General features: G+C 62.0%; 1 protein-coding gene across 1 annotated transcript in view; it reads left to right on the forward strand.

Moving 5' to 3' along the window:
* Positions 1–6: 6 nt before the first annotated feature.
* The window catches only part of TTYH3 (tweety family member 3), a 28,555-nt gene continuing 4,690 nt past the window's right edge, over positions 7–23,871 (forward strand). Inside the window, exons 1-13 of the mRNA XM_029949379.1 lie at positions 7–268; positions 13,068–13,237; positions 13,370–13,481; positions 13,620–13,840; positions 14,097–14,192; positions 15,317–15,389; positions 15,655–15,730; positions 17,538–17,593; positions 18,232–18,324; positions 20,356–20,448; positions 20,853–20,989; positions 22,692–22,865; positions 23,306–23,381. Of these exons, the coding sequence (XP_029805239.1) occupies positions 146–268; positions 13,068–13,237; positions 13,370–13,481; positions 13,620–13,840; positions 14,097–14,192; positions 15,317–15,389; positions 15,655–15,730; positions 17,538–17,593; positions 18,232–18,324; positions 20,356–20,448; positions 20,853–20,989; positions 22,692–22,865; positions 23,306–23,381 (1,500 nt within the window). The 5' untranslated portion in view covers positions 7–145. The remainder of the gene's footprint in view (positions 269–13,067; positions 13,238–13,369; positions 13,482–13,619; positions 13,841–14,096; positions 14,193–15,316; positions 15,390–15,654; positions 15,731–17,537; positions 17,594–18,231; positions 18,325–20,355; positions 20,449–20,852; positions 20,990–22,691; positions 22,866–23,305; positions 23,382–23,871) is intronic.

Here is a 23,871-nt window from a genome sequence, read left to right on the forward strand (position 1 = left end):
CCGGGCCGATTCGGGTCGGGCCGAGCCCAGGAGCGCACGGGCAATGCGGGCGGCCGGGCGGGGGTTGGCCGGCCCCTGAACCCCGCGCTCCCTGGGCAAGTGAGGGAGCCCCGCAGCGGCGCGCGCCGGAGGCGGCCGACCCGCCATGGCTGGGGTCAGCTACTCGGCGCCCTGGTGGGTGAACCTCCTGCACCGGCTGCCCCACTTCGATCTGCGCTGGGAGATCACCAGCAGCCAGTTCCGGCCCGAAGATACCGACTACCAGCAGGTGAGGCGGGAGGCGGCTCCCCGGGTCGAGGGTCAGGGCCCAGGGTCACGGCCCCTCATGCACAGGGTCACGGTCCCGTCCTTTCGAAGGTCTGAAGACTCCCGAACCACCCATCGAGGATCTGGGGGGTCTCCCTCCCCGAGGGTTGCTGCCCCAGACCTCCTGGAGGGTCATGGTCTCCGCCTTCTCCTGAATCACAGCCCCCTTTCTCCTCTAGGGTCTCCCCCTGCGTCCTGGGGGCTCTCCTCCTTGAGCTTCTAGAGACCCCCATCCCACACGGAGGGTCCGCGGCCCTCCTGCAGATTCTAGCCTTCTCCAGAACCTGGTGCAGCTTAGGCCCTCCTTTCGGGGGTCATGTGGAGCCTCCTCGCTTCTCTCCACGGAGCCCCCTCTGCCAGCTGTCAGCGCCAGCCCAGGCCCCTGTCCATCACCTGGGGCAGCCCTGAACCTCAGCCCTGCAGAGCCCCCTACCCAGAGGACCCCAGGGCTCTGAGATCAAGCCCATACCTGAGAGCACTGGGTCCAGCCAGGAGGGGATCCTTGGTCCCCTCACCCCCAGCTGGGGAAGCCCACTCTTTGTCAAGATTTTGGTGGGTAAGTGAGGTGGGCAGATCCCAGTGCTCTTTGGCCTGCAGTGATCACCTGCTGGGTGGCCTGGCTGTGGGATGCACACAGGGTGGTGTGTGCTGTGGTGACACCTGGCCTGCCTTGAGGCCTGGTTGCCCCTGAGGAAAGGAGGCCTGGCCACAGACACTCAAGGTGGGCCTCAGTCTGGGGAGGCTGGAAAGGGGCTGAACCTGGGCAGAATGGAGGACAGTGGGAGTCTGCCTCCTTCTCCCCGAGGGATCAGCCTCTCCCAGTAGAACCCTAGTCCTGGCGTCATGCCAAGCCCAAGCACCACCTCCATCACCGAGCCACTGTCATTTGAGTGCAGGGCAGGGGACGTAGCTGTAGGCATTTCCTTCCTGCCAGGGGATCTGGATTCCAGAAGCCCCATGACCGGGATGCCTGGTCACCCGGAACTCCTCTGGGTTCTCTTTGGTGGTCATTGCAGAGCCCCTGGTGGAGTGGAACAGCATTGCTTGTCAGGATGGCCAGGGAGTCCAGCACTCTATGGACATTCTTGCGCCTCGCCTGTGTAAAACTGTCTTCTGTGGGCAACCTTAGCTACAGGACGAGACCAGAAGCAGAGAGTGAGGGCACCGTGGGCATCCCAGCTCTGCAGGGGAGCCCACCACTCCTGGCCTCAGTGCTCACCTGGGGCCTGCCCCCCCCCCCATCCCTGCTGATCTGCTTCTAAGCAGATTAGCAAGGGGGCCAGGGATTGGCCCAAGCATGCCCAGAGACGGCAAGGTTTATATAAAACTTGATGCCCACATTCTAGAAGCCCAGCCGTGGGGTGCTGACTGGTGTGGGAGCACCACCCTTCTGTGCTCCCCATGGGCTTCCACATGTCATGGCTCTGCCATGTTGGTCCCCTGACTGTCCCAGGCCAGGGACTGTGCTTTTCTTTAGGAAGTTCTCTGCCAGTTATGAGTTCTGAAGCTCCAGGGGGCTGCCTCTGGGGTGCCTGGGGCATCTGGACCTGCACAGAGCTTTCTTGCTGGCCTGCAGGCTGCACCCACCATCCTGCCGACCTCCGTTTGACTGGCTGCGGCCCCTCACTCTCTGGGGCTCCTGGAACACATTGTGGGGTGTGAGTGAGGGCCTGATGCCTGCAGCCTGTGGCGGCCTCCAGAGTGGTGGCCAGCCCCTGGCTCAGCCTGCCCTCTTGCAGGGCCCTGTGCCCCTGCAGGTGTGTGCCCCCAGCTTCTGTGAGCTCTGTCCCCTCCTCCGCTGTGGGAGGGCTCTGACTCACTCTCCTGCCTCCTCTCTGCCGAGCAGAATTAGCCACTGAATAATTCACGGTGTGGAAACCAGCCTATCTCCATCCCCCGCCACCCCCGCTCCTTGCTGGGGGCTAGTAGAATGAGCCAGACCCGGACATGCATCCTGCCCCTTCTCTCAAGGGGCTGGTGCTTTTGGGCAAGCACTTGATCTCTCTGATCTTTCACTGCCAGATCCTGAAATCTGGGCTGGCACACATCTGCGGGGCCACAATGGGGGGTGCCAAGCCTCGTGCTCTTGCTCCATTTTTGGTGAGAGCAGACAGAGCTCCCTTCCTGGGTGGCTGGTCATTGGGTCCGTGTGGGCCCCATGGCCTAGGCAGGGATTCCTGCCTCCTCTGGTTTAGTAGTCCTGGCTGTGAAGGGGGCAGCTGTTCCCATCCCCCTCCCTGCCAGTGAGCGGTGGACCCCTCATCCTCTTGACCTAGGCTCCCCTTCTTGGCTGGCTTCTACCTGGGCTATGGGGTCTGGCAATGCCCCCATCCCCATGCGGCCTGGACCCAGTGCGGGAGGAGGGCTTCTGCCTCCCAGACTGTCTGGAGGAAGAGTGGGGCCTGGGTCCAGGGTAGCACGGTATGAGGAGACCAGGCTTGGTCCTTCTTTGCTGTTTCCTGCCCCATCATCCCCTGCTGGGTATCCTGTGACACCCCTGGAAGCCCCCATGGCCCGTCCTGTTTTGGGATACGGCACGGGGCCGTCAGTCACTAGTCTGTTCTCACACAAGTCAGGAATGAGGATAATTGTCCCCCTTGTACAGATGAGCAAACTAGGCCCAGAGAGGGAATGGGCTCAGAATCACATGATGAGGTGGTAGGAGCCAGTGTCAGCCTGCTGGGTCCCCCTCTGCCGGCCCCCCGCAGGGGTCAGGAACAGATGGGGGGCTATTCTGAGGGCCTGGCTGGCCCTACCTAGGGGCTTGGAGCCTCTGCAGAAGCAAGGTTGGCGTTTCTCTTGAGGCTGAAGGTCTCAGGCTTCCATTCTGTAGGGGGCAGGGGGCTCCCTGGCCATTGCATCCATCTCTTGCTGTTTGCTGAAGGGACAGATTACAGGAATGGTGCCCCTGTGGGTTCTGTGGGGGCTGATGGGATCTGTGGGTGAACGGATACCGGAAGGAGGTAAAGAAGCTTCTGGAGTTTGCTCTGTGCTACTACTCCTTCCCCCCACCTGCCTGCTGGGAGGGGCTGCCAGTCTGACTCCCCTGGGGCAGGGCCTAGAGCTTCCCACACAAGGGGCACCTGGATGGGTGGGTACTGTCACTTTAGGGGGGCAGCAGGGGGCATTGCAGGCCCAGAGGAAGGAGACTCTCTGGTGGTCGCACAGCTGAGCTGGCAGGCTGGGCCCCATGTCTGGGGGCCTGATGTGACTTGAGGCCAGGCTGCGCTCTGGTAGGGGCTCCGAGCAGGGGCCCCAGAGCCTTCTCTTCCGGCTGGAGAGTAGGGGTCTGGGGCCTGGCTCTGTTGCTTCCTGTCTGTGTGACCTTGGATGGGACCATCTACCTCTCTGGGCTTCCCCTTTGGTCCCTACCTCCCCCATAACTTCCCTCCCAAGCCTCTCCACACCCCAATGTCCTGAGGCAGAGGCCAAATTCATTCTCTTTGCCCTTCACTTCTCTTATTCTTGCTCAGTACCTGCCAGTTCAGGGCTAGAAGCTGTGAGGTAACGGAGGTGTCAGGACAGGGCCTGCAGGAGCCCAGTGGTCAGGGAAGCCTTCTCAGAAGAGGTGCTACCTGGCCTGCCATGGAAGGTGTCAGCCAGGCTGTGAATGCCCAGAGGGCTGGGACTTGCCTGGAACTTGGTATTAAGCGGGCACACTGGCCTACCTTCCAGGTTGGACGGTAGCATTTGCCTCAGGTTTGCCCAGCCTGGGAGGCCTGTTTTGCTCTTAGAGCCCTGAGTGCTGGGGTGTTTCAACTGAGACCCTAAAGATAAGACAGAGGGAGCCATGCAAAGACCTTGGGGGAAATGATTCCTGGCACCTGGAACAGCACATGCAAAGGCCCAGAGGCAGAGGGAAGCCAGAGCCTCAGCCCAGATTAGGGAGTCTCTCTGGTCAGAACATGCAGCCTCGGGAGGTGCCCACAGGTGTGTGAACCCTGACTGGGTGGCCACTTAGAGGACATTTGAGGTCTTGGTTGTACGACCATCCGGGACCACTGATCTAGCTAAGACCGCGGTGCCTTGGTTAAAAGCTGTGACTCAAGAAAGGTGTGCCGAGTACCTGACTTCAGGCTGGTGTCAGCAGAGCACGGGGTCTTGTGGGTGGGGCTGGCCTCGTCACCCTCCTCACTAATCAGCAGGTTAGAAAACATGCCGCTCGCCTGGCTTCTCATTGACAAAAGTAATAGACATGCGTGGAACATTTGGAAAATAAGAAAAAACATGAAGAAAACACCAAAAAGCCCCTCTGGCTGGATTTCGTCCATGCACGCAGACATGAGGGGTAGATGTCCCTGGAAACCAGAATCATGCTGCATGCCCTTATTGTCACCGACTTTTTGACCATGTCGTTGGCCCTTGGTTCTTGATGCTTGGTCAATGTCCCACACTAACAGTCAGGATGCTGAGGCTGCAAGTTGACGTACTGAATGTGACAAAGCACACTGAGGAGTGGGTGGAAGTTTCTAGAGCACCCCCTATGTGGACAGAGCCGATGAGCTGGACTTCGGGGAGTCAGTGGTGGGGAGTGGGTAGCAGGTGATGGGAAACTTGGCACATCCCCTGCTTGGCATTGGTGTGGGGTCTGTGTCACTGGGCCCTGTTGTTCTGGTTTTCAAGGGTCTGTGGATGTGACAAGCCGTGTCCTTGACTCTCTACTTCTATGTCTAGAGGACATGCAAGAAGGGACGTGAGCCATTTGGGCCCGGACTGGGGGCTCTGGGCAGGCTTTAGGCAGGGTTCACTGTGGCTCTCGCCCAGGCCACCACCACTGTGCCAGAGAGGCTCACAGACATTCCCCCAGGCAGCCACACAGTGGCCCTCAGCGAGGGGTGGGGGGACATCATCACTGCTGTAAAAGCAGAATTGAGGCCACTGGCCAGCCAGCATCAGTGGGCCAGAGATGTGGGCAGGCTCCTGCTCCGATGCGGTGCCCCCGTTCCGTGGACATGGTCCCCATGCAGAGGCTCCCCGGGTCCTCCAGCAGCCCCTGGCTCAGGGAAGGTGTCGGGACCAGGTCCCCTTCCCCCGCAGGCAGCTCTGCTTTGGCTGCTCAAGAGGAACCGAAGCTGCAGCCCAGGGACCAGGACCGGGTCACAGATATGGGAAATGGCTGGGGCATGTGACAGGGTTGGTGGTGGGTGTGGCAGGACCCAGCTGTGCCCATGCCTGCTGGGGTCTGCCATTAGCCTGGCACTGCGCAAGGACACACGCATGGCCCCCCCGGCTCTGAACGGCTTCCTGTGGTCTTGGAGAGGGTCTGATAGGCACACACTGGGCACCGTTGCCTAGAGTACAGGGCCACTCACGTGGTTGGTGGGGGGGGGCCACGTTCCAGAGGGTACCCCTGAGTGGAGGTCCCCAGGAGGGGCGCATGAATGCCTGGCCTGCCCCGGGGGTCCCTGCTAGAGATAGGATGGCTCATGCCTCCGGGACCGGGTGTGCAGCCTGCCTGGCAGGACTCCCAGGGGGCCGTGGCACAGCAGATGTGGGCTGAGGCAGTGAATATGCTTCAGGCTGTGGAGAGGGCTGTGAAGGCGTTGGCGGGCCTAGGTCAAGGCCAGGCCTCCAGGCCTAGAGCAGGGGCAGGATGGGGACTGCAGAGGATGGGCTGGGGGTGGGGGGGTGCCCTCGGGTAGGACCAGGTGGCAGACCCAGGCTGTGGCTGGGTGGGCTGTGGAAGATGGACTGTGTGGGGCCCCTCCACAGCCTCCCTGTCCTCTGACCCCACCCGAGGCCTGGGTCGGGCTCATGCATACCCACCCGCCTGCACATGTGGCCCTCCTGCAGACCTCAGTTGGCGTGTCCCTTTTACTCCCCAGAGGAGGCTGGCTGAGGCCTGGGTCCCCACGGGAGGGGCAGTGGACTGTGAGAGCTCCATGTCTCCGAGAGGGCTCTGTTTTGTCCCATAGGCACCCAGTGGGGGCGGGCCTGTCCTGTATGGGCCAAGGGCATGGGGGTGCGGCCAGCCTGCCGAAAGCCTGAGTGTCCACTTCCGTCTCACTCTGAGGAGGGTCCCAGCCTGTGGTGCCCCCCGGCCAGTTCTAGCCTCTCCAGCCGCATGTACTCCTGACTGTCGTGAGGGCCACTGCAGAAGTTCTGGTGTCTGGACTAGCCCTGGTCCCGGACTCTGGTTAGGCTGCACCCCCTGGGCCATATCTTCCCATGGAGTCCCAGGACAGGGCTCCAGCTGGCCCGATGGTGTGACCGGGCCACTCGGCTGACTCCTGGCTGGATCTGCGGCCTGTGGCCTGGTTCCCCAGGGGTAGCCAGTGGAGAGGTGCATGTGTACGAGCCTGGGGAAGAGCAGAGGGCTGTTATGGGTGCCGTGCTGGGAAACTCATGTGAGCACCGGGACCGACATTAGACACCCTGGCCGTGGGGAGGGCAGCTCCCAGGCCGTGTTCTCCAGGGTCCGTTTACTCCCTAGGGTGGCATGGGCAGCAGGACAGCAGGCTGGCCCCCAGACCTGGAGGGCAGTGGGGCAGGGGCTTCCTTGGGGAATGACGGCCTCCATCCCCACTGTTCCTGGAGGGAGTGTGGCGTGCAGCTGGTATGTGTCCACATGTGGCCTGGTGCTCTGGGCCTCAGACCTCAGGGCGGGGGGACTTGGACAGACAGCTGGGCCCCTCCTGGGCTTCTGCTCGGCCGGCCACTGGCTCTTTCTCCAGGATGGCCACGAGCTCACCGTCATGGAATTCATGAAACCCAAGCCTGGCTCACTGGAAAATCTGTTTTTAATTTCTGGTCGGCATGTGGGAGCTGCAGCCAAGTGTGTTAGAAGGGTGGGGGGCTGTGGGCCGAACAGTCAGCCAGGCGCCCAAGTCCGCTCCTTGGCCGGGGCCCTCAGCACCCACTCAGCCTGGCCCCAGGGGTGAGGGGGGTCTTTTCCAGGACTTTCCGCAGGAGGCCCATGTGGGTTCAGACCCCACTTCCTCTGTCACTTAAGTGCATGAGCCCCCAGCGTCCCTTCTGGCCTCAGGCCCCTGGCCTGGAAGGCGGGTGCCACCCCCTTCCCAGGTGGGCTGGGGACCAGGGAGTCCATGTGGGAGGCAGGGTGGGTGCTGAGGCAGACAGCCAGCTCCAGGGGGTGGGCAACACCATGTGGCATGAGCCCTTCCCAGTGAGAGACCACAGGCACAGAGGAGCTGTGGAAGTGGCCCAGCCCTCAGCCCAGGCCTAGGGCTCCAGCTGAGACACATGTGGGTTCCTAGATGGTGCTTTGGGGTTTGGGATCCCGCCAGCCTCATGGAAGACCTAACCTGGTCTCTTCCTATGGAGAAAGGCCCCCGGCAGTTCCAGGGCTGGGGTAGGACCTCCCCCACCGGGAAGGGTCCCGTTGTTCCCCCTCCCACCCCACCTGCCTGCCCCCACCCCATCCCCAGTGCCCCTTGGGATCCAGGTGTGCAGCCTGGACCTCATGCCAGGCCTTCGCCCAGGCTGTGCCCCTCTGGGAGCGTGTCCTACTCTCATGGTGCCTGCCGTTACCCTCTGACACCTGTTGTTCCGGGTCTGCACTGCTGGGGTCCCGGGAGATGCACCCCCCATGTCAGGCCTGGATTTGATGTACCTCAGTCTCAGGCTGGCCCTGGGCCAAGGGCCTTTCATATGGTGACTCGGGCCTCCCCGCTCCATCGAGGCAGGGGTGACCACCTTGAGGACGTCAGGGTGCAGGGTACTGAGGTCCCAGGCCCCTGGAGGAATTTGGACTTGCCTTCTCCTTGGAGCCCTGGTCCTTTAAACCTGGTGGAGCTGCCTCCAAGGGAGGGCTGTGCAGGGCGTGGTGGGGGCGAGCTGAGGGGCAGGCCTCCCAGCCACGACCTTCTCCAGGGACAGCCACCTTTGCAGGCTGTGGGCCCGGCGCCAGGGGCAGTGGCAGGACCTCCGTTACAGCAGCCAGGGCCCTGGAGTCCTGGCCCCGCACCTCCTGCCGTGTGACTGTGCAGAAATCCCTGACTCTCAGCCCTGGACTTCAGGCCCCCACGTCCTCCTGGCCCGCTAGTGCCAGGGCCCTGGCAGACGTGACTTCTGCCAGGAGGCTACCCAAGGGGGTGTGTGTGCCGCTGTGGCCTTTGGGGCTGGGGCTGGGGCTGGGACAGGCAACTGTGAGCCACTTCCCTTCAGAGCCCCTGTGAGGGGCTCCCTGCCTGGCTGAAGGCTCTGGTGGCCCACAGAGGAGTTGACTGCATGGGCAGTGTCGGGGGCAGTTGCTAAGGGCACCGAGGTGCCTCTGTGGGGCAGTGTCTATGGGGAGACGGTCCATCGGGTAGGGTGCTCTTGGGTGCGGCTACCCTGGCCTGGTGGCCTCAGGCCCATCAGTGTGGCCTTTACCGAGGCTGGGTGGGGAGCATGTGTGCCTGCACTGACCGGCCGTGTGCAGGCTGCTGGGCAGGCCGCTGGTGGGACACTGGAGCCCTGAGCCCTTAAACCGCAGTCTCCATCTCCAGACGGGGCCAGGCCTCCCGCTGCAAAGCTCTTCGTAAGGCTTCGGGGCCTGCCGTGGGCTCTCCCCTTACAGGGCTGACTTGGGGACCCCCACCCCAGTCTGTGCAGGGAACAAATTTAGGCTCATGTGGAGGACAGTGGGGGTCTTGGGTCCCTCAGCAGGCCTCATGCCTGGGCCGGAGCCTGGACAGGGACACAGAAAGGCTTTAGACTCCAAGCTCTGGCTCGTTGGGTGTTTCCAGAGTGGACAGGGGCTTTGGGGAACCACAGGGCATGGAGGAGAGTGGAGTGCGTAGGCCGGGGGCTGCAGGGGCCTTGAGAAGGCTGGGCTGGTCCAGGGCTGAGGGGTGAGACGAGCCGTGGGGCCGGGCGCAGGGCCCTGTGCGTTCTTAGCACCTCAGGTGGCCGGCAGCCAGCGGTCAGGACACGGTCCCAAGCATCTCGCCTCGCCTGACCGAGTGCTGACATCACCTCCATCACAGACGGAAAATTCCATTTGGTCAGAGCCCAGATGCTGATCAGGCATTTCCCATTCTCTTTCTGAATGGGCCCCGGGGAGGGGGGGGTGAAGGGGGTGGCAGCCCACAGCGAGGGGAGGCGGGGCTGTCCCGGGAATGCCAGGGAGGCCGTTGTCCGGTAATGTGGCCTCAGGAGACAGGACCAGAGGGCACGCCTGGAACCCCCGTGCCTGGCTCGTGTATCTGGACGGCAACGGGCTCTGCATGGTCACCATGATGGGCTGCCCCACTCCCCACCCAAATCCGGTTTCCTCCTGTGTGAACCGGGAGGGTGCTGGCACCTTCCACGGGGGCTGAGGGGAGCTGTTGTGGTAGAGGCCCCATGGCCTGATGTAGTGCCAGAGAGTGGGGAGCTGGCGGGGGGGGGGGGGGGGCGGGGCGTGTTTTTGAGTGCCCACTAGAGGGGGCACTGCCCCGGCTAAATTGATGAGCTCAGCAAGGCCTTTCTAGCACCCTCCTGGGGGAGGTGTGGGTGGACAGACCCAGCACAGAGATGGTAGAAACAGTCCCTTCTTCATAGTCGGGGGGCTTCCCAGAGCCGGGCAGACAGACCAGGAGGGGATGAGGTGAACCCTGGATGCCTGGCTCCAGGCCAGGGGTGAGGTGGGAATGAGGGGGTGCACCTGGGCTTCTGCCTACATTGCCTCCAGAGAATCCTCTGGAAAGTAACTCACCCCCTTGGTACCCAGCTCTGAGCCCCAGAGCCGCTGAGCCTGTGGCTTGGTGCTGGTGCTTAAATATGTGCATCAAAACACGTCCTCTTGAGCCCCCCACCCCCACTCTGAGGAGGGGAAACTGGGACCAGGGCTGGCAGAACCCAAACAGGACCCCCAGCTGGGGCCCTGAGCCCACCCGGCCTAGCAGAGGGCTCGTTGAAGGCCTCGTCCTGACTCGTCAAAGCACTCACAGGCCCAGATCACTGGCTTAGTGGTCCTAGGACCACTCACTCTCATTTGCCAGATGAGAACCCAAGGCAAGATCTGCGTCACTGGCCAGCCCGGGCCCTTGTGCCTGGGTGAGGCTGGAGGGTTGGAGAGGAGCTGTGCCAGGGCCCTGGGAGCACCTGGAGCTGCTGGACACCAGCCGGGCCACAGAGACGGGAAAGGGCAGGACAGGTGGGCACACTGGGCAGACCTGTGGGTGGGCCACCTCCCTGATGGGATCTGTCATTGACTGGGAGAAAGTCAGGGAAGAGCTGCGTGGGCAGTGGCCACCACGGGCTGACCGAGTCCGGAAGGCACTGTGTCCCTGCGGGCGGGAGCCATGCTGTCCCTTTCTTGAGTGTCCTCCTACAGCTGTGATTTGGTTTGTTTTGTTTGTTGTTGTGGGTCTTCTTCGGTTTTCTTTTTTCTTTTTTTTTAAACCACAAGGTTGTGCTAACTTTATAATTAAAACACAGAACTAGAAGCCTGTTGGTAGCTCCCTTCAGTGGAGCATGGGAGGCCCCTGGCCTGAGCCTGGCTCTGTCTCCCCGTGAGAGCCCCCGCTGCTCTCTGCACCCCATTTTCGCCTTTGTGCAGTGAATGGAGCCTTCCCCAGCCCTCCCGGGCTGCCCTGTGGGAACAGGGTCGTGGCAGCCATGCCACTTGATGACGGGGTCACACAGGCCCTGGGAGGGTGGGTACCTGGACTGTGGGGGGGCCTCAGCTGGGGGGGCCTGTTTGGGTTCTGCCAGTCTGGTCCCAGTTTCCCTACCTTGGACTGGGGGGGTGGTCCTCAAGAGGATGTGTGTTGATACACGTATTTAACCACCAGCACCAAGCCGTCTGTGTTCTGGACTTTTCTGGATTGTGTCCACTTGTGTGTGTGGGAGGGGAATCAGGCAGGCGAGGAGGTAGCACCGTGCGGGTTGGGGACTACTCCAGCCAAGGCCAAGGGAAGTCAGTTAGCAGAGGGTGGCCTCCAAGGGGACCATCTACTCTGGGTGGGGAGGGGGGTCAGGGGCTCATTCTGGGAGCAGGCTTCTAGATAGGGGTGTGGTAGGGTCTCTGAAGATTTGGGGGAGGGGAGGAGCTGCAGGCAGGGCAGAGAAGGAGTGGCAGTGTCAGGACACAGTGACCGGGGGCTGGAGGGGGGCTTTAGTTACGGAAACACGGATGTCCCTTGTATGCCATGGCTCAGGGGCAGTGCTGCGGTCTGCCCTTTGCCTCTGGGCTGCGGGGAGGGGTTGGGCAGGGCCTGTGGCACCCCTGGTCAATGTTCAGCCTGTCCACGTGAGGGTGGACCTGGGGTGCCCGTAAGACAGTGCTGTCTTATCCCGAGGGGGTATGGGGGAGTGGGAGGGGTGCCTGGTCCCAGGACCCTTAAGGTGAGCCCCCTCTGTGGCTAGCCCCCAGCCCCTGATACACCCTGATTCCTGCCTGGAGGCCCCTGGCTGCGGACTGGGTCTTGGGCATACCGTCTGTGACATGAGTGCCCCTGACCTCAGGGGAGCTCTGGACTGACAAGGTGGCCCTGTACCAGCCCCGCAGGGCCTGCTTCCCTACACCCCCAGCTCGTGAGCAGGAGTGGACCCGTCAGGCCCTCCAGCCAGGGCAGGGATAGTAGGCACCCTCAACCTGAAGGAGCAGTGGAGGGTACCAGCCCCCAACGTCCATTGTGCCCCAGCAGGGCAAGGCTGTGGCCTATGACTGCAGCCTCAGGGTGTCACCCTGGTCAGCCCTGGATGGTGCCTCCGTCCTGGGCCTCCTGGGGGATAGGGCAGAGGCCCGGTCTCCCAACAGCATCCGGCTCCCAGGGCCCCGGTATTACTCTGAAGGGTGGCTGCTCTGTGCCTCCCTGGTCAGGCAGGAGGTAGGAGGGCCCCACCTCTGGGGGGGTGGCCAGGGATGGTGAGTCTGGGGGGAGACCTTCATGGCCAGCAGGCTCCTGCGAGGGCAGGGTGTGCCAGCCTGCGCAGCCCAGTGGCTATCTCCTGGGAGACGGCCGCTGGGCTCCAGGGCCTCTGCGGCTGAGCCTCTCTTCCCAAAGGAGCCCTGCAGGGGGCAGGTGGGCCTTCCCCCCAGCAGCACCCCGGTGTTCAGACCTGGGGAGGAGGGTGTTTCCAGGCCCCCAGGGCCCAGTGTCTCTATGGTACATGGCCCATGTGGGCTGAGAGCCACGGTGTGGTGGTAGACCTTCTGTGTGGTACTCGCTTGTCCCCCATGAGGTGCACGTGGTCAGGCCCGGCCTACAGCCCCAACAGGCCACCACTCTCACCCCAACAAGGGACATGTGCTGAGCTCCCTGAGGTGCCATGATATCAGTCCTTCCTCCCTATCTTCTCTAAAGCCAGTTTCTTTACCAGTAAAGTGGGGTGGTGGGGAGAGGGATGCCGACCTCAGTGCTGGGAGGGGGCCTGATGGGGCACTCCCAAGATGTGGCTGGAGACTTCTGGCCCCTTCAGGCTGCCCCGGGCCCAGGGGCTTGCAAAGATGGCCAGATCCAGATCAGTCTCAGCGCTGAGGGCCACCGCAGCTGCATGGCCATCAGCAGCTGTGCTGGCCCTGCCCAGGGGCCCCTGCCCGCCTGGCACCCCTTCTTGGCTTGGTCAGGGACCCCTGTTCAGACATGTCCTGCCTTGGGCCCTGAGGCCCAGGAGGTGAGGGGCCTCCCTCAGGGAGGCGCACAGGACCTGGGAGGACTCCATGGCCTTGCCCACTGGCCCTTCCGAGTGAGGCTTGGGTCTAGTACAGGATTAAGGACAAGAGTTGCCTAAGCGTTGGGAGCCAGTGTCCCCGCAGCTGGAGGACAGTTAGGTGGGAGCGATTCGGGCGCCGGCGCTCGCCTGTCCAGCATCGCCTCCCCCTCCCACAGGCGCTGCTGCTGCTGGGGGCCGCCGCGCTGGCCTGCCTCGCCCTGGACCTCCTCTTCCTGCTCTTCTACTCCTTCTGGCTGTGCTGCCGGCGGCGCAAGAGCGAGGAGCATCTGGATGCCGACTGCTGCTGCACCGCCTGGTGCGTCATCATTGCCACCCTGGTCTGTAGGTGAGTGTGGGGCGGGGCCGGGCTCGGTGGGGGTGGGAAGAGCGGGGCCTGGGCCGGTGGGGGCGGGGCCTGGGCGAGCCAGCTAGGGGCTGGACCACGCCCTCACACTCCCCTCCCCCCGCTCCTTCCCAGCGCTGGCATCGCTGTGGGGTTCTATGGCAATGGGGAGACCAGTGACGGCATCCATCGGGCCACCTACTCGCTCCGCCATGCCAACCGCACAGTGGCAGGGGTCCAGGACCGCGTGAGTGGCTGTCCGATGGGGAGGGGGGCTCTGTTTCTGCACCCCGTGTCTGCGTGTGTGCGCCCGAGGGGTGGGCATGTGCGCGGAGCGTGCTGGGAGCGGTCCGTGCCCCGCTCACCAGCCCCCGGCCCGGCGCAGGTGTGGGACACCGCGGCGGCGCTGAACCGCACGGCAGAGCCCAGCCTGCAGAGCCTGGAGCGGCAGCTGGCCGCGCGCCCAGAGCCCCTGCGTGCGGTCCAGCGGCTGCAGGGCCTTCTCCAGACGCTTCTAGGCTACACTGCTGCCATCCCCTTCTGGAGGAACCCGGCTGTGTCCTTGGAGGTGCTGGCTGAGCAGGTGGATCTCTACGACTGGTACAGGTACGGCTGGCCCTCTGTTCTGCCCACCCACCTGGCCCCTACTGGCTGGGTGTCAGTCATCCTCCACGGACTAGTCAACTTCAGAGCCCAGTGACCGAGTTTTTGTGGGTGGGAGCAGCCGTGTTCCCCAGGACTTCTTTGACCAGAATTGATGCCAGCTCCTATATTCTAGAGCTGCCCAGAGATGCCCTTCTGGGCCCCAAGCTGTCCCCTCACCCCATCCCTGTCCCCACCCACATCCTCTGTGTGCCCACAGGTGGCTGGGCTATTTGGGCCTGTTGCTGCTCGACGTGGCCATCTGCCTGCTGGTGCTGGTCGGCCTCATCCGCAGCTCCAAGGGCATTCTGGTTGGGTGAGTCTGTGGGACAGAGGGGCGGAGGGCAGGGGTGAGGCACCTGCAGCACCGTCTTCCCCACCTCCATCTGTGGGTCTAGCCACAGGCCTGTTGAGGGTGGGGCTTCCGTGGTGGGAGCCCACTCAACACTTCTCCTGTGCCCTTGACCGGTGCCCCTGTGTGTAGCACATGTACCCTGTCCGCCCTTGGCTCCTGCTGGGCTCCTCCCCCACTGAGTCTGTGTATTGTAACCCAGAGACCTGAAGATCTGTCCAGGTCCCCAAGTCACAGGGACACCAGAAAGTCAAGCTGGAGTCTCCTCCACTCCCTACATCCACAGTCTGGGCTCACTGCTGTGCCTCTCACTCAGGGGCCACCCGGTGCAGGTGGCTCTTTGACCCTGATACTCTGTCTTCTCATCTGAAAGGCGAACACAGTGCCAGCTCTGAGCAGCTGTCCCTTCCCCACTGAACAATCGAGCAGCCGTGTTCTGTGTCCTACCCAGGCCAGGCACAGGCAGGGAACACGTGGGCCCCTGTAACATGCCTTGTGTCAGAGGTGGCGGTGCTGTGGAAGAGAGGAGAGCAGGTGTTGGGAGGATGGGCAGGCAGGGAGGACAGGCACACTGGGAGGAGGGGCATGTGGGGAGGACGGGCATGTAGGCAGGCCAGTCTGCAGCACACAGGCTCCAGGAGGAGCCCTGGCCAGGAGGGGAGTGGACATCTGACCACCAGCGGGATGTGTGAGGAGTGCAGGGAGGCCCGAGTGCATTGACTTCAGGGAATGGGGAGGCAGGAGAGGATGAGCCTTAGGCGAGGCAGGGTTTGAGCCCCCTGGGGTCTGGTCCAGGCTAACAGGCCCCTCCGGCCATGCTGTGGAGAGCAGGGTGAAGGCCGAGACCCGTCATCTGCTGGGTGGAGGGGAAACAGGAAGACCTCCTTTCCTGGCCCTACCCCAACCAGCCCCAGGTGGGAGGGAGATCCGTCAGTGCCCGGCCTTCTGGTGGCTCCGGCTAAGGTCAGACCACGGAGGAGCCACAGCCCTTGTATGGGCAGACCCCCCAGGTGTTCCCCGGGGACCTGGCCCTTTGGCCTGCAGCCACTCCAGCCTGGCGGTTGCTGATTGGCTTTCTTTGCCCCAAGGGTCTGCCTACTGGGGGTCCTGGCCCTGGTCATCAGCTGGGGCGCGCTGGGCTTGGAGCTAGCTGTGTCCGTGGTGAGTGATGGAGGGGAAGTGTGATCCCTATGTGCTGTGTAAGGGTCGAATTCCTCTCCCCCCAACCCCTGCACCCTGGGATACTGAGGTTCCACAGGTAGCAGAGACCTTCCCATAGGCATACAGCAAGTCAGTGCCTCCCCACACCCCTGACTTACCCTCTGGAGCTAAAAGTGAACCTGGGAGTCCGGCTCAATCCCTGAAAGCTGAAGGTTGTGGGGGCTTAGCTTGGTCACCCCATCTGCCTTGCCCACACCCATCCCAGGGCTCCAGCGACTTCTGTGTGGACCCCGACACCTACGTGACCAGGATGGTGGAGGAGCACTCCGTGCTGAGTGGGGGTGAGTCTGCAGCTGGCACCCCAGTCAGTGGCCAGGCTGGGGAGATGCGGCTGAGCGAGGATAAGGCATCCTCTCCCTCAGGGGCCCTTGGTCTAGGGGAGGCAGGACCCATGCACATCAGGAAGCTAGTGAGTGAACAGGAACATCTGTGACTGGGGGGGGAGGAGGGGTAGGGCTCTGAGAATGAGGACAGGTGCTGTGCGAGGCCAGATGACAGAGGAGGGGTGCGGGTAGAGGTAGGGTACAAGGGGGGAAAGCAAGTGACGACAGCCTCCTTCAGAGCAGTCAACATGGCCTACCGACAAGGTGGCATTAAAATTGACCCAGGAAAGGCTGTGTGTCTTGTGCAAAGGCACTGGGGCAGAGACAAACCTGATCTGTTTGTAAGGCAGAAAATAGACCAGTCAGGAGAGGAGAAGGTAGGGAAGCCAGCAGGGAAAGGTGGAGGAAAGGAATTTGGGCTTAATTCCAGAGGTTCCGGAACATTAGAGGTGGGAGGCCTGGAAGAGACATGGTCTGTGTTTCAATTTTTTTTTCAAAGTTTCCTTGGGCTGTCAGAGCAACAAGGGCATCAAGCAGGAAGGCAGGGAGGCTGTTGCACTTGAGCCACTGGGGCGAGAGGTGAATGGGGATGTGCTGTAAGGGCAGTGTGAGGGGCTTCTGAAGAAGCAGGATGTTGGGAGGAATTGAGGACCCTGTTCTCCACCTGAGCCACTGTCCTCACAGGAGCCCTGGACCGAGCTGGGGTAGAGGGCGTGTCTGGGGCAAGGGGCCAGCAGTGAGGTGCATGGGGGCTCTGGGGCAGGAGTGCAGCCTTGCCAGAGGGTACTAAGCTCATTGGTTTCCCTTGCTGTGCATGCTGTGTGCCCCTTGGGAGAAGGGGACAGAGGTTCTGAGTTGCCTTAAAACACGGCTCTCATGGGATTGTCCTCTCTTCTGTGCCCAAGAAAGCCACAGCAGGGAGCCTGTGGTCAGGTTTGAGCTTACTCAGTTGAAGGAACCGTTTCCATCTAAGCCAGCGGTGCCCCAGTGGGGGAGGGTGGATGTGCCGAGCTCAGAGCCGGCAGGACTGGTGACGGCTCTTCCCACCACTGTCTTTGCCCCTAGTGCCACCAGCCTGCTGGGTCCTATGTGCTCAGGACTCCCGGGTCATTGACAAGCGCCAGCGGGCCGCAGGCCACCCCTCTCAGACCAGGCAGAGCCGGGCGGGTTTTCACTTAAGCACCTGTTCCAGGTCCCCACCTAGTATTTGGTCCCTGGAGGAACCCCAGAAATGAGGCGCCTGGTACTCCAAAGCCAGTGTCACTGCTTCAGGGAAGGGCCCTGTGGGACCAGAAAGCCTTGGGGGAGGGAGTCCAGGGCCCCTTCATCAGTCACAGCCAGACTCAGGTCTTCCCCACATTCAGACATGGCATACTGAATCGACACCTGTTCCAAAGGGGATCAGACAGGCAGGCCTCCCGGTCCTGGGCACTCCAGGCTGCACTGCATGGGCTGTGTCACCTTTTTGGGGCGATGCGCTGGCCTGAGAACTGTCATTCTGCCTGTGACCATTGAGCAGATGCACCCCTTGGCATCTTCTGACCTCTTGCCCACCTCCGGTGCCCTGTCTGCTGCTCCAGAGGGAGGGGAGGAACGTGGCTGTGGCCAGGAGTCCCCTGTGTGCTTCAGGGACGCTTCCCGGGGCGGAGGGTCCAGGTGCTGGCCCCGGGCTCTCTGCAGGCCACCTTCCCGTCACATGTGCTCCAACACACACAGTGCGTGCAGGTGGCCAGCTGCACTCAGCCTCCCTGGCCTCTCTCTGCAGACATCCTGCAGTATTATCTGGCCTGCTCGCCCCGTGCCTCCAACCCCTTCCAGCAGGTGAGTGCCGGGCCCCTTCCTGCCCCTGGGGGGGCCACACGGGCCCTGACCCCCACAGTCCGCCAGCCCCTCTCTCAGGTATCATTAGACCCTGGGACCCAGGGAGCAGCTGGGTGAATGCCACGCTGACATCACTAACTGCCCCTGGGGTTAGCGCTCTGACTCCCTCAGTGCATCCCTCGGTGGACTGCTTACTGCCCCCCCAAATACCTGGGATTTCTTTCATTTCTTGGGCTGCCATTTGCCGCCCTGTAGAGCAACGCCAATTATCTTGCTGTGGGCGGGGTCCTGTGCCCGCCCCTGGAATGATAGGACAGGTGTCGTCAGGGTGGAATTTGGAGGGAAACCCTTTGGCCCGCTGCCTGTCACTCCACATGACTGCACGGCCCTTGGGGGTCCTGAAAACCACCTGCTTAGAAGACACCATGCTTTTAGTGATATGTCTCATCTCTGGGTTTGTGGGCCATCTCCCGGGGAGCCAGGGAGGGTGGCCCGCAGGCCCACAGAACAGTGCCCAAGGGTGGGCACAGGCCGGGGGAAGTGGGACCGGCCAGACCCGTGTGTGGGTGCGGACTTGGGGCGGGAGAGCCGGGCTGCCCCTGCCCCTACTGGAGTCAGCCAGCCTCTCTGTGGAGCAGAAGCTGTCTGGCAGCCACAAGGCGCTGGTGGAGATGCAGGATGTTGTGGCTGAGCTGCTGAAGACCGTCACCCAAGAATCCCCGGCCACCAAGGTGAGTGGGTGGAGGGCCCCTGGCAAGCTAGCCCCGGGGCAGTGCCCCCTGCCTGGCCCCTGCTGGAGGTCTGAGCCTCTCTCCCACCCTTCCCTGGGGTACCTTTCCTTTTTCTCCCATGTCCACCCTTCAGTGCCCTGGGGAATTATGGAAGGCTGTTGGAAGTAGTCTTTTACTTCTTTTTAAATGTATGTGTATACATATATGTATACTTTTGAGAGAGACAGACAGAGCACGAGCAGGGGAGGGGCAGAGAGAGAGGGACACACAGAATCTAAAGCAGCTTCAGGCTCCGAGCTGTCAGCACAGAGCCCCACGCAGAGCTGGACCCACAAATCGTAAGATCATGACCCGAGCCAAAGTTGGTCACTCAACCGACTGAGCTCCCCAGGTGTGCCTCTGTTCTTTATTTTTAAAGTAAGGCACAGTCTTCGAATTAAAAAACTAAGGACAAATAAGGAAAACGGGGCAGGTGTGGGAACAAAGTAAGGCCCACCCCCAGTCCATAGGGGTGTTCCGGGAATTGGAGGGGCGACATTCTGGGGCCTGAGCACTTCATCCCCACGTTTGTTACTGGGCAGAGCCCAGGCTCCCCGAAGGTGGTGGTCAGCCCATGGGAGCCCTGTGTGGCCCGTGTGCACCCCACTGCAGAGGGGCCCGGCTCACTCTCAGCCGTTTTTGTGGCCAGCTGGGTCTTCTGTAACAAGCTCCCAAAATTTAAGTTAAAAAGAGCACATGCACGTTAAAGTTGCTTCCTAGTTCTGGGATGGAGAGAATCCTCTAGGTATTTTGCAATCGAGCAGGTAGGTAGGTATGTCTGAGTGCCGGGGCTGTGACAGCAGAGATTGATTTCCTGACAGTTCTGGAGGCTGGAGGTCAAGGTGATCAGGACCAGGGTGTGGGCGGGGCTGCCTCCTCCTGAGGCCTCTCTCCGTGGCATGTCCACGCCACGTTCTCGTGTCCACACACTGTCATCCCTCTGTGCGTGTCCGTGCCCCGACCCCCTCTTACAAAGACATCCATCTCGGTGGATTGGGGCCCACCCTCGTGACCTCTCCCTACCCTGATTCCCTTCGCAAAGGCTCTGTCTCCAAACACAGACACATTCTGAGGTATTGAGGGTTAGGCATGCGACTTGTGAATTTGGGAAGTGAGAGACACCAGTCAGTCCCTAATAAATAATGAGCTTTGTTATCCTGAAATCCATTTCTGACTCATGGAATGTTCCTCGAATATGTGTTATAAAAGACCGTGCTGGGGGGGTGTCTGGAGGCTCAGCCGGTTGAGCGTCGACTGCAGCTCAGGTCAGGATCTCACGGTTCGTGAGTTCGAGCCCCACGTCAGGCTCTGTGCTGACAGCTCGGAGCCTGGAGCCCGCTTCAGATTCTGTCTCTCCCTCTCTGTCCCTCTCTCTCTGTCCCTCCCCTGCTCCCATGTGTGCATGCACACACACTTCCTATCTCTCAAAAATAAACATTAAAAAACCCCCGGCAGTGCTGGGTCCAGTGTCCGTTCTAGAGGAGCTGCTGTGGACCCTGAAGTGTGTCTGTGAGGTCATCTTTCCACGGAGAAGATGTGGATGGAGGTGCCCATGCGTGCACACACACGTGTACACACATGTACACACACACGCACGAACATGCTACAGGATCCGGCCCGTTGTATACAGAGGGTTCAGATCATGTTTTGTCATTTAAAATACCGTGAAAACTTTCCCTTTCGCTGTTCTGTAAACTAACATTTGTAACAGAACACAGCCCCCATCAGAAGACATAGGGATATTTGCCGCCTTTCCTGTTTGGACAGGCATTAGTGGGTACCCATTTCCCCACTACACTCATCCTCAACAGTCCCCCTGAGGCCAGAGCACACTCTGGGGACATCAATTCTAGAAGCCCAGGGTCTTTGGCCCATGCTGAGACCACCAGTGTGGGTGGACAGACACATGGGGGGCTCCCAGGGGGCCTGTGCCCAGCTCGGGTCTGCCCTCCTGACCGTGGTGCTGAACTTGTGTGGTACGTGTCCCACCAGGATCCTCTGCTCCGGGTCCAGGAGGTGCTGAATGGCACAGAAGTGAACCTGCAGCACCTCACCGCCCTGGTGGACTGCCGCAGCCTGCATCTGGTGAGGGTCGGCCTTGGGGGCCCGGGTGCCACAGTGGGGGGAGGGGGAGGGGGGCAGGGAGGGAACAGCTGGGGGCAAGAGGGAGCAGCTGGGGGGACAGGAAGGAGCAGCTGGGGGGCAGGAGGGAGCCACTGGAAGGGCGAGGGGAATAGCTAGGGCGAGGGTAGTAGCTAGAGGGTTAGGGGAACAGATAGGAACACCTGGGGGATGGAGGGACAGCTGGAGGTGTGGGGCCTCAGGAGAGTGGAAGCTCACTGGTGGGTGGTGGGCCCAAAGCCTGGGCTCGAGTCAAGGGCAGTCCAGGCTGCTGCACACTGGGCCGAGGCTCTGACGCATCCCATCCCGCCTTCCGTGTCTCTCTCTGTCTCTGTGGGCCTTGCTGTCCCCGTGCGGTGCGGCCTCAGGACTACGTGCAGGCCCTCACTGGCTTCTGCTACGATGGCGTGGAGGGCCTCATCTACCTGGCGCTCTTCTCCTTCGTCACAGCCCTCATGTTCAGCTCCATCGTCTGCAGCATCCCGCACACCTGGCAGCAGAAAAGGTGAGGGGCTGGCATGTGTGGCAGGCCTTACTGCGCACAGGGTGTTTGGGGCCGTGCCTTCTGGACACCTGTCCCCAGATACGGGAGCAGGTGCCTCCTCACCCTCTGTAAACCTCCACGGTGCTCGGAGGCTGGCGAGCCCAGGGTTGGCCTCCCCACTTCACAGGTAGAGAATAGGGTAGAGGAGCTCCCAGCCCAGGTGCGCCCCACCTCTGCCCGGCTGGCCTCAGGATGCCTTGTCCATCTGCCCACCCCCGGATGCAGATAGGCAGGGCTTATGGGTGGAAAGGCCAGACGGTTGGCTATTGGGACTTGGAGCTTCTGCAGGGGAAGGCCCCAAGTGGCCATGGGGTCATGATGTCCTTATCTTTGAAGTGGGGTTCCTCGGAGCCCCTGCCTTAGTCTCCCCAGTCAGCACTAGGTTGAGTGGTCTGTGGAACAGCCAGGCCCACTCCCTGGCTTGGGCCCCACACTTCATCTCCCAGATCCACCACCTCCCTTCCCATTTGGGTTGCGGCTGCTTCTTGGTAGCCTAGCTCAGGGGACAAGTAGCTCAGCTCAGATCTCTTCCTTCTGTCTGAGTTTCTACTCTGTTGTTTTCTGTGGTGGTCCTCCCAGTGATAGTGTTGGTGATGATGGCCGTGATGACGGTGGTCATGAGGATAGGGACGATGACAGTGGTGATGCTGATGATGGTGGTGATGGTGACAATGGGGGTGGTGATGATGGCGATGATGAGGGGGTGGTGATGATGGTTATGGTGATGGTAGTAGTAGGAATGATGATGGTGATGATGGGGGGGGTGGCGGCAGTGAGGGCCCCCGTGGTAACGGTGGCAGTGGTAATAAAGAGGGCAGCTATAGGGAAGTGGCTGAGAGAACAGAACAGACCTGCAACCACATTCCAGATCCTGGCTCTGCCTTTGTTTTGGATGACCACGGACAGGCCTCTTAATCACTTAGGGCCTCCATCTCCCTAACTGTACAGCACGGGTCGTAAAGTTCCCACCTCCGGGGGTCGGGGAGGCACTGGATGAACCACGACACATAAAGGCTCAGCCCTAGGTGTGGCTGGTAATTGACGCTCAGCCAGTTGCTACCACTGTCCTCATCTTTGTGCAAGGGGCTGAGAGAGGAGGCTGTCTGCTCACAGTCACCCAGCTGGCGGCCAGGAGGTGGCCATGAGCCTAGGCATGGCTCACCTAGGTTGACACCGCCAGTCAGCTGCACCCCAAGTTCAGGCTGGGGACAGGCAGGACCTGCTGAGCCTAGAGTGTGCCCCTGGCCCCCAGCTGCCTTGCCTGGCCCAACAGCACCCTGGGCAGAGTGCATAGGGAGAGGGCAGCAGACCCGGAGGGTGGTCTCGGGCCTCCTGGGGACACACAGTCCCTGTGGGCTCAGGCCACCCAAAGATGCAGGCAGAAACCTGCAGAGACCCCCACGTCCAGGCACCTGGCCCTCTCTGCCCCACCAAGAGGGACCGTGCCCTTGTTCTTGCAGGCAGACCACATCCCCGTGTATGGGCGGCGGCACGGGCCCCCCATATCCCAGAGGATGAAGCCGGGGGGACTGGCCACAGCCCCACAGCCCGACCCCGACCAAGCCAGGACGGAGCGAGGCGTGTCTATGTCCGAGCCGACTCTGCACGGGTGAGGCGGCTGTCGGGGCGGGCTCTGAACCTGTGCCACATCCCCTCCCTGCAGGGGCCCCGATGAGGACGGGGAAGAGGAGGCAGCCCCAGGGCCCAGGCAGGCGCACGACAGCCTGTACCGCGTGCACATGCCCAGTCTGTACAGCTGTGGCAGCAGCTATGGCAGTGAGACCAGCATCCCTGCCGCAGCCCACACCGTCAGCAACGCCCCGGTCACTGAGTACATGTGAGTTGGGCTCAGAGCCGGGGGTGCCCTGGGCGGGGGGCGGGGGGGCATGCCGCATGCAGCTCCATGTGCATCGCTGCAGGGAGAAGCTGGGAGGGCCGGAATAGGGGCTGGTTGGGCAGGGTCACAAGGGGCCTCTCTGGGGGCTGCCTGGGCTTCAGGTGGGGTCGGTAAGGTTCCTCAGTCAGGTGCAGGGTCTGTGTGGAGGGTGTGGGGTTGCTGTGGCCGACAGCCTGGGGCCAGCCATGCAGTGGGCGGGCATCCAGGTGGGGGTGGCTGTGGCTGCATCACAGGCACCCCAGGCCCTTGCTGGGGGCCGCATGCAGGGTGGCGACGGGAACACACGGGGCTGGAGAGGGGCATGGGGTCGGCCTGGCTCCGGAAGGGCCTCTGCGTGGTTGGCAGCCGCCCACAGCACCCACCCCCGCCTCACACCGCAGGAGCCAGAATGCCAACTTCCAGAACCCGCGCTGTGAGAACACGCCCCTCATCGGACGCGAGTCCCCGCCGCCCTCAGTAAGTGTCAGGCTGGGGTGGGGGGCAGGCCTGCGCAGGGTGCTGCGCGGCAGCCTCTGTGATCATGTCGCTCTCATGGGCAGTGCGGGCCCCACAGGGGCAGTGGTGAGCCTCCAGGGCCGGGGCCTGCAGAGTCAGTGCCGGGCAGGCCCATGAGCCCCATCTGCCTGGTGGGTCAGTTCGCCTCTAAGGGGCCCCGGCCTCTCCTTTCTCACTTGGGCCCGCTTCCTTTCATTTCCTCCATTGACTCCCTGAGCTCGGCCCAGGACTCAGCTTCTGGCACTTGCAGCTGGTGTCCCCTCTGCCTTGGGGGTGAGACAGAAAAGAGACAGGGTGGTTTGGTGCCCAAGAGGCGGAGCTTGCAGACTGACAAGGGCCTTGGTGGCCTTGCTGGCCAAAGTGGGCTGCAAAGACAGGCCCAGAGAGTCGGAGGCCACCTGCCTTCAAAAATAGTGTGTGTGCATTGGCCCCCAGGGTGCCCTAGACCTGG

Source organism: Suricata suricatta, chromosome 8 (genome assembly GCF_006229205.1).
Source record: "Suricata suricatta isolate VVHF042 chromosome 8, meerkat_22Aug2017_6uvM2_HiC, whole genome shotgun sequence".
Classification (NCBI taxonomy): domain Eukaryota; kingdom Metazoa; phylum Chordata; class Mammalia; order Carnivora; family Herpestidae; genus Suricata; species Suricata suricatta.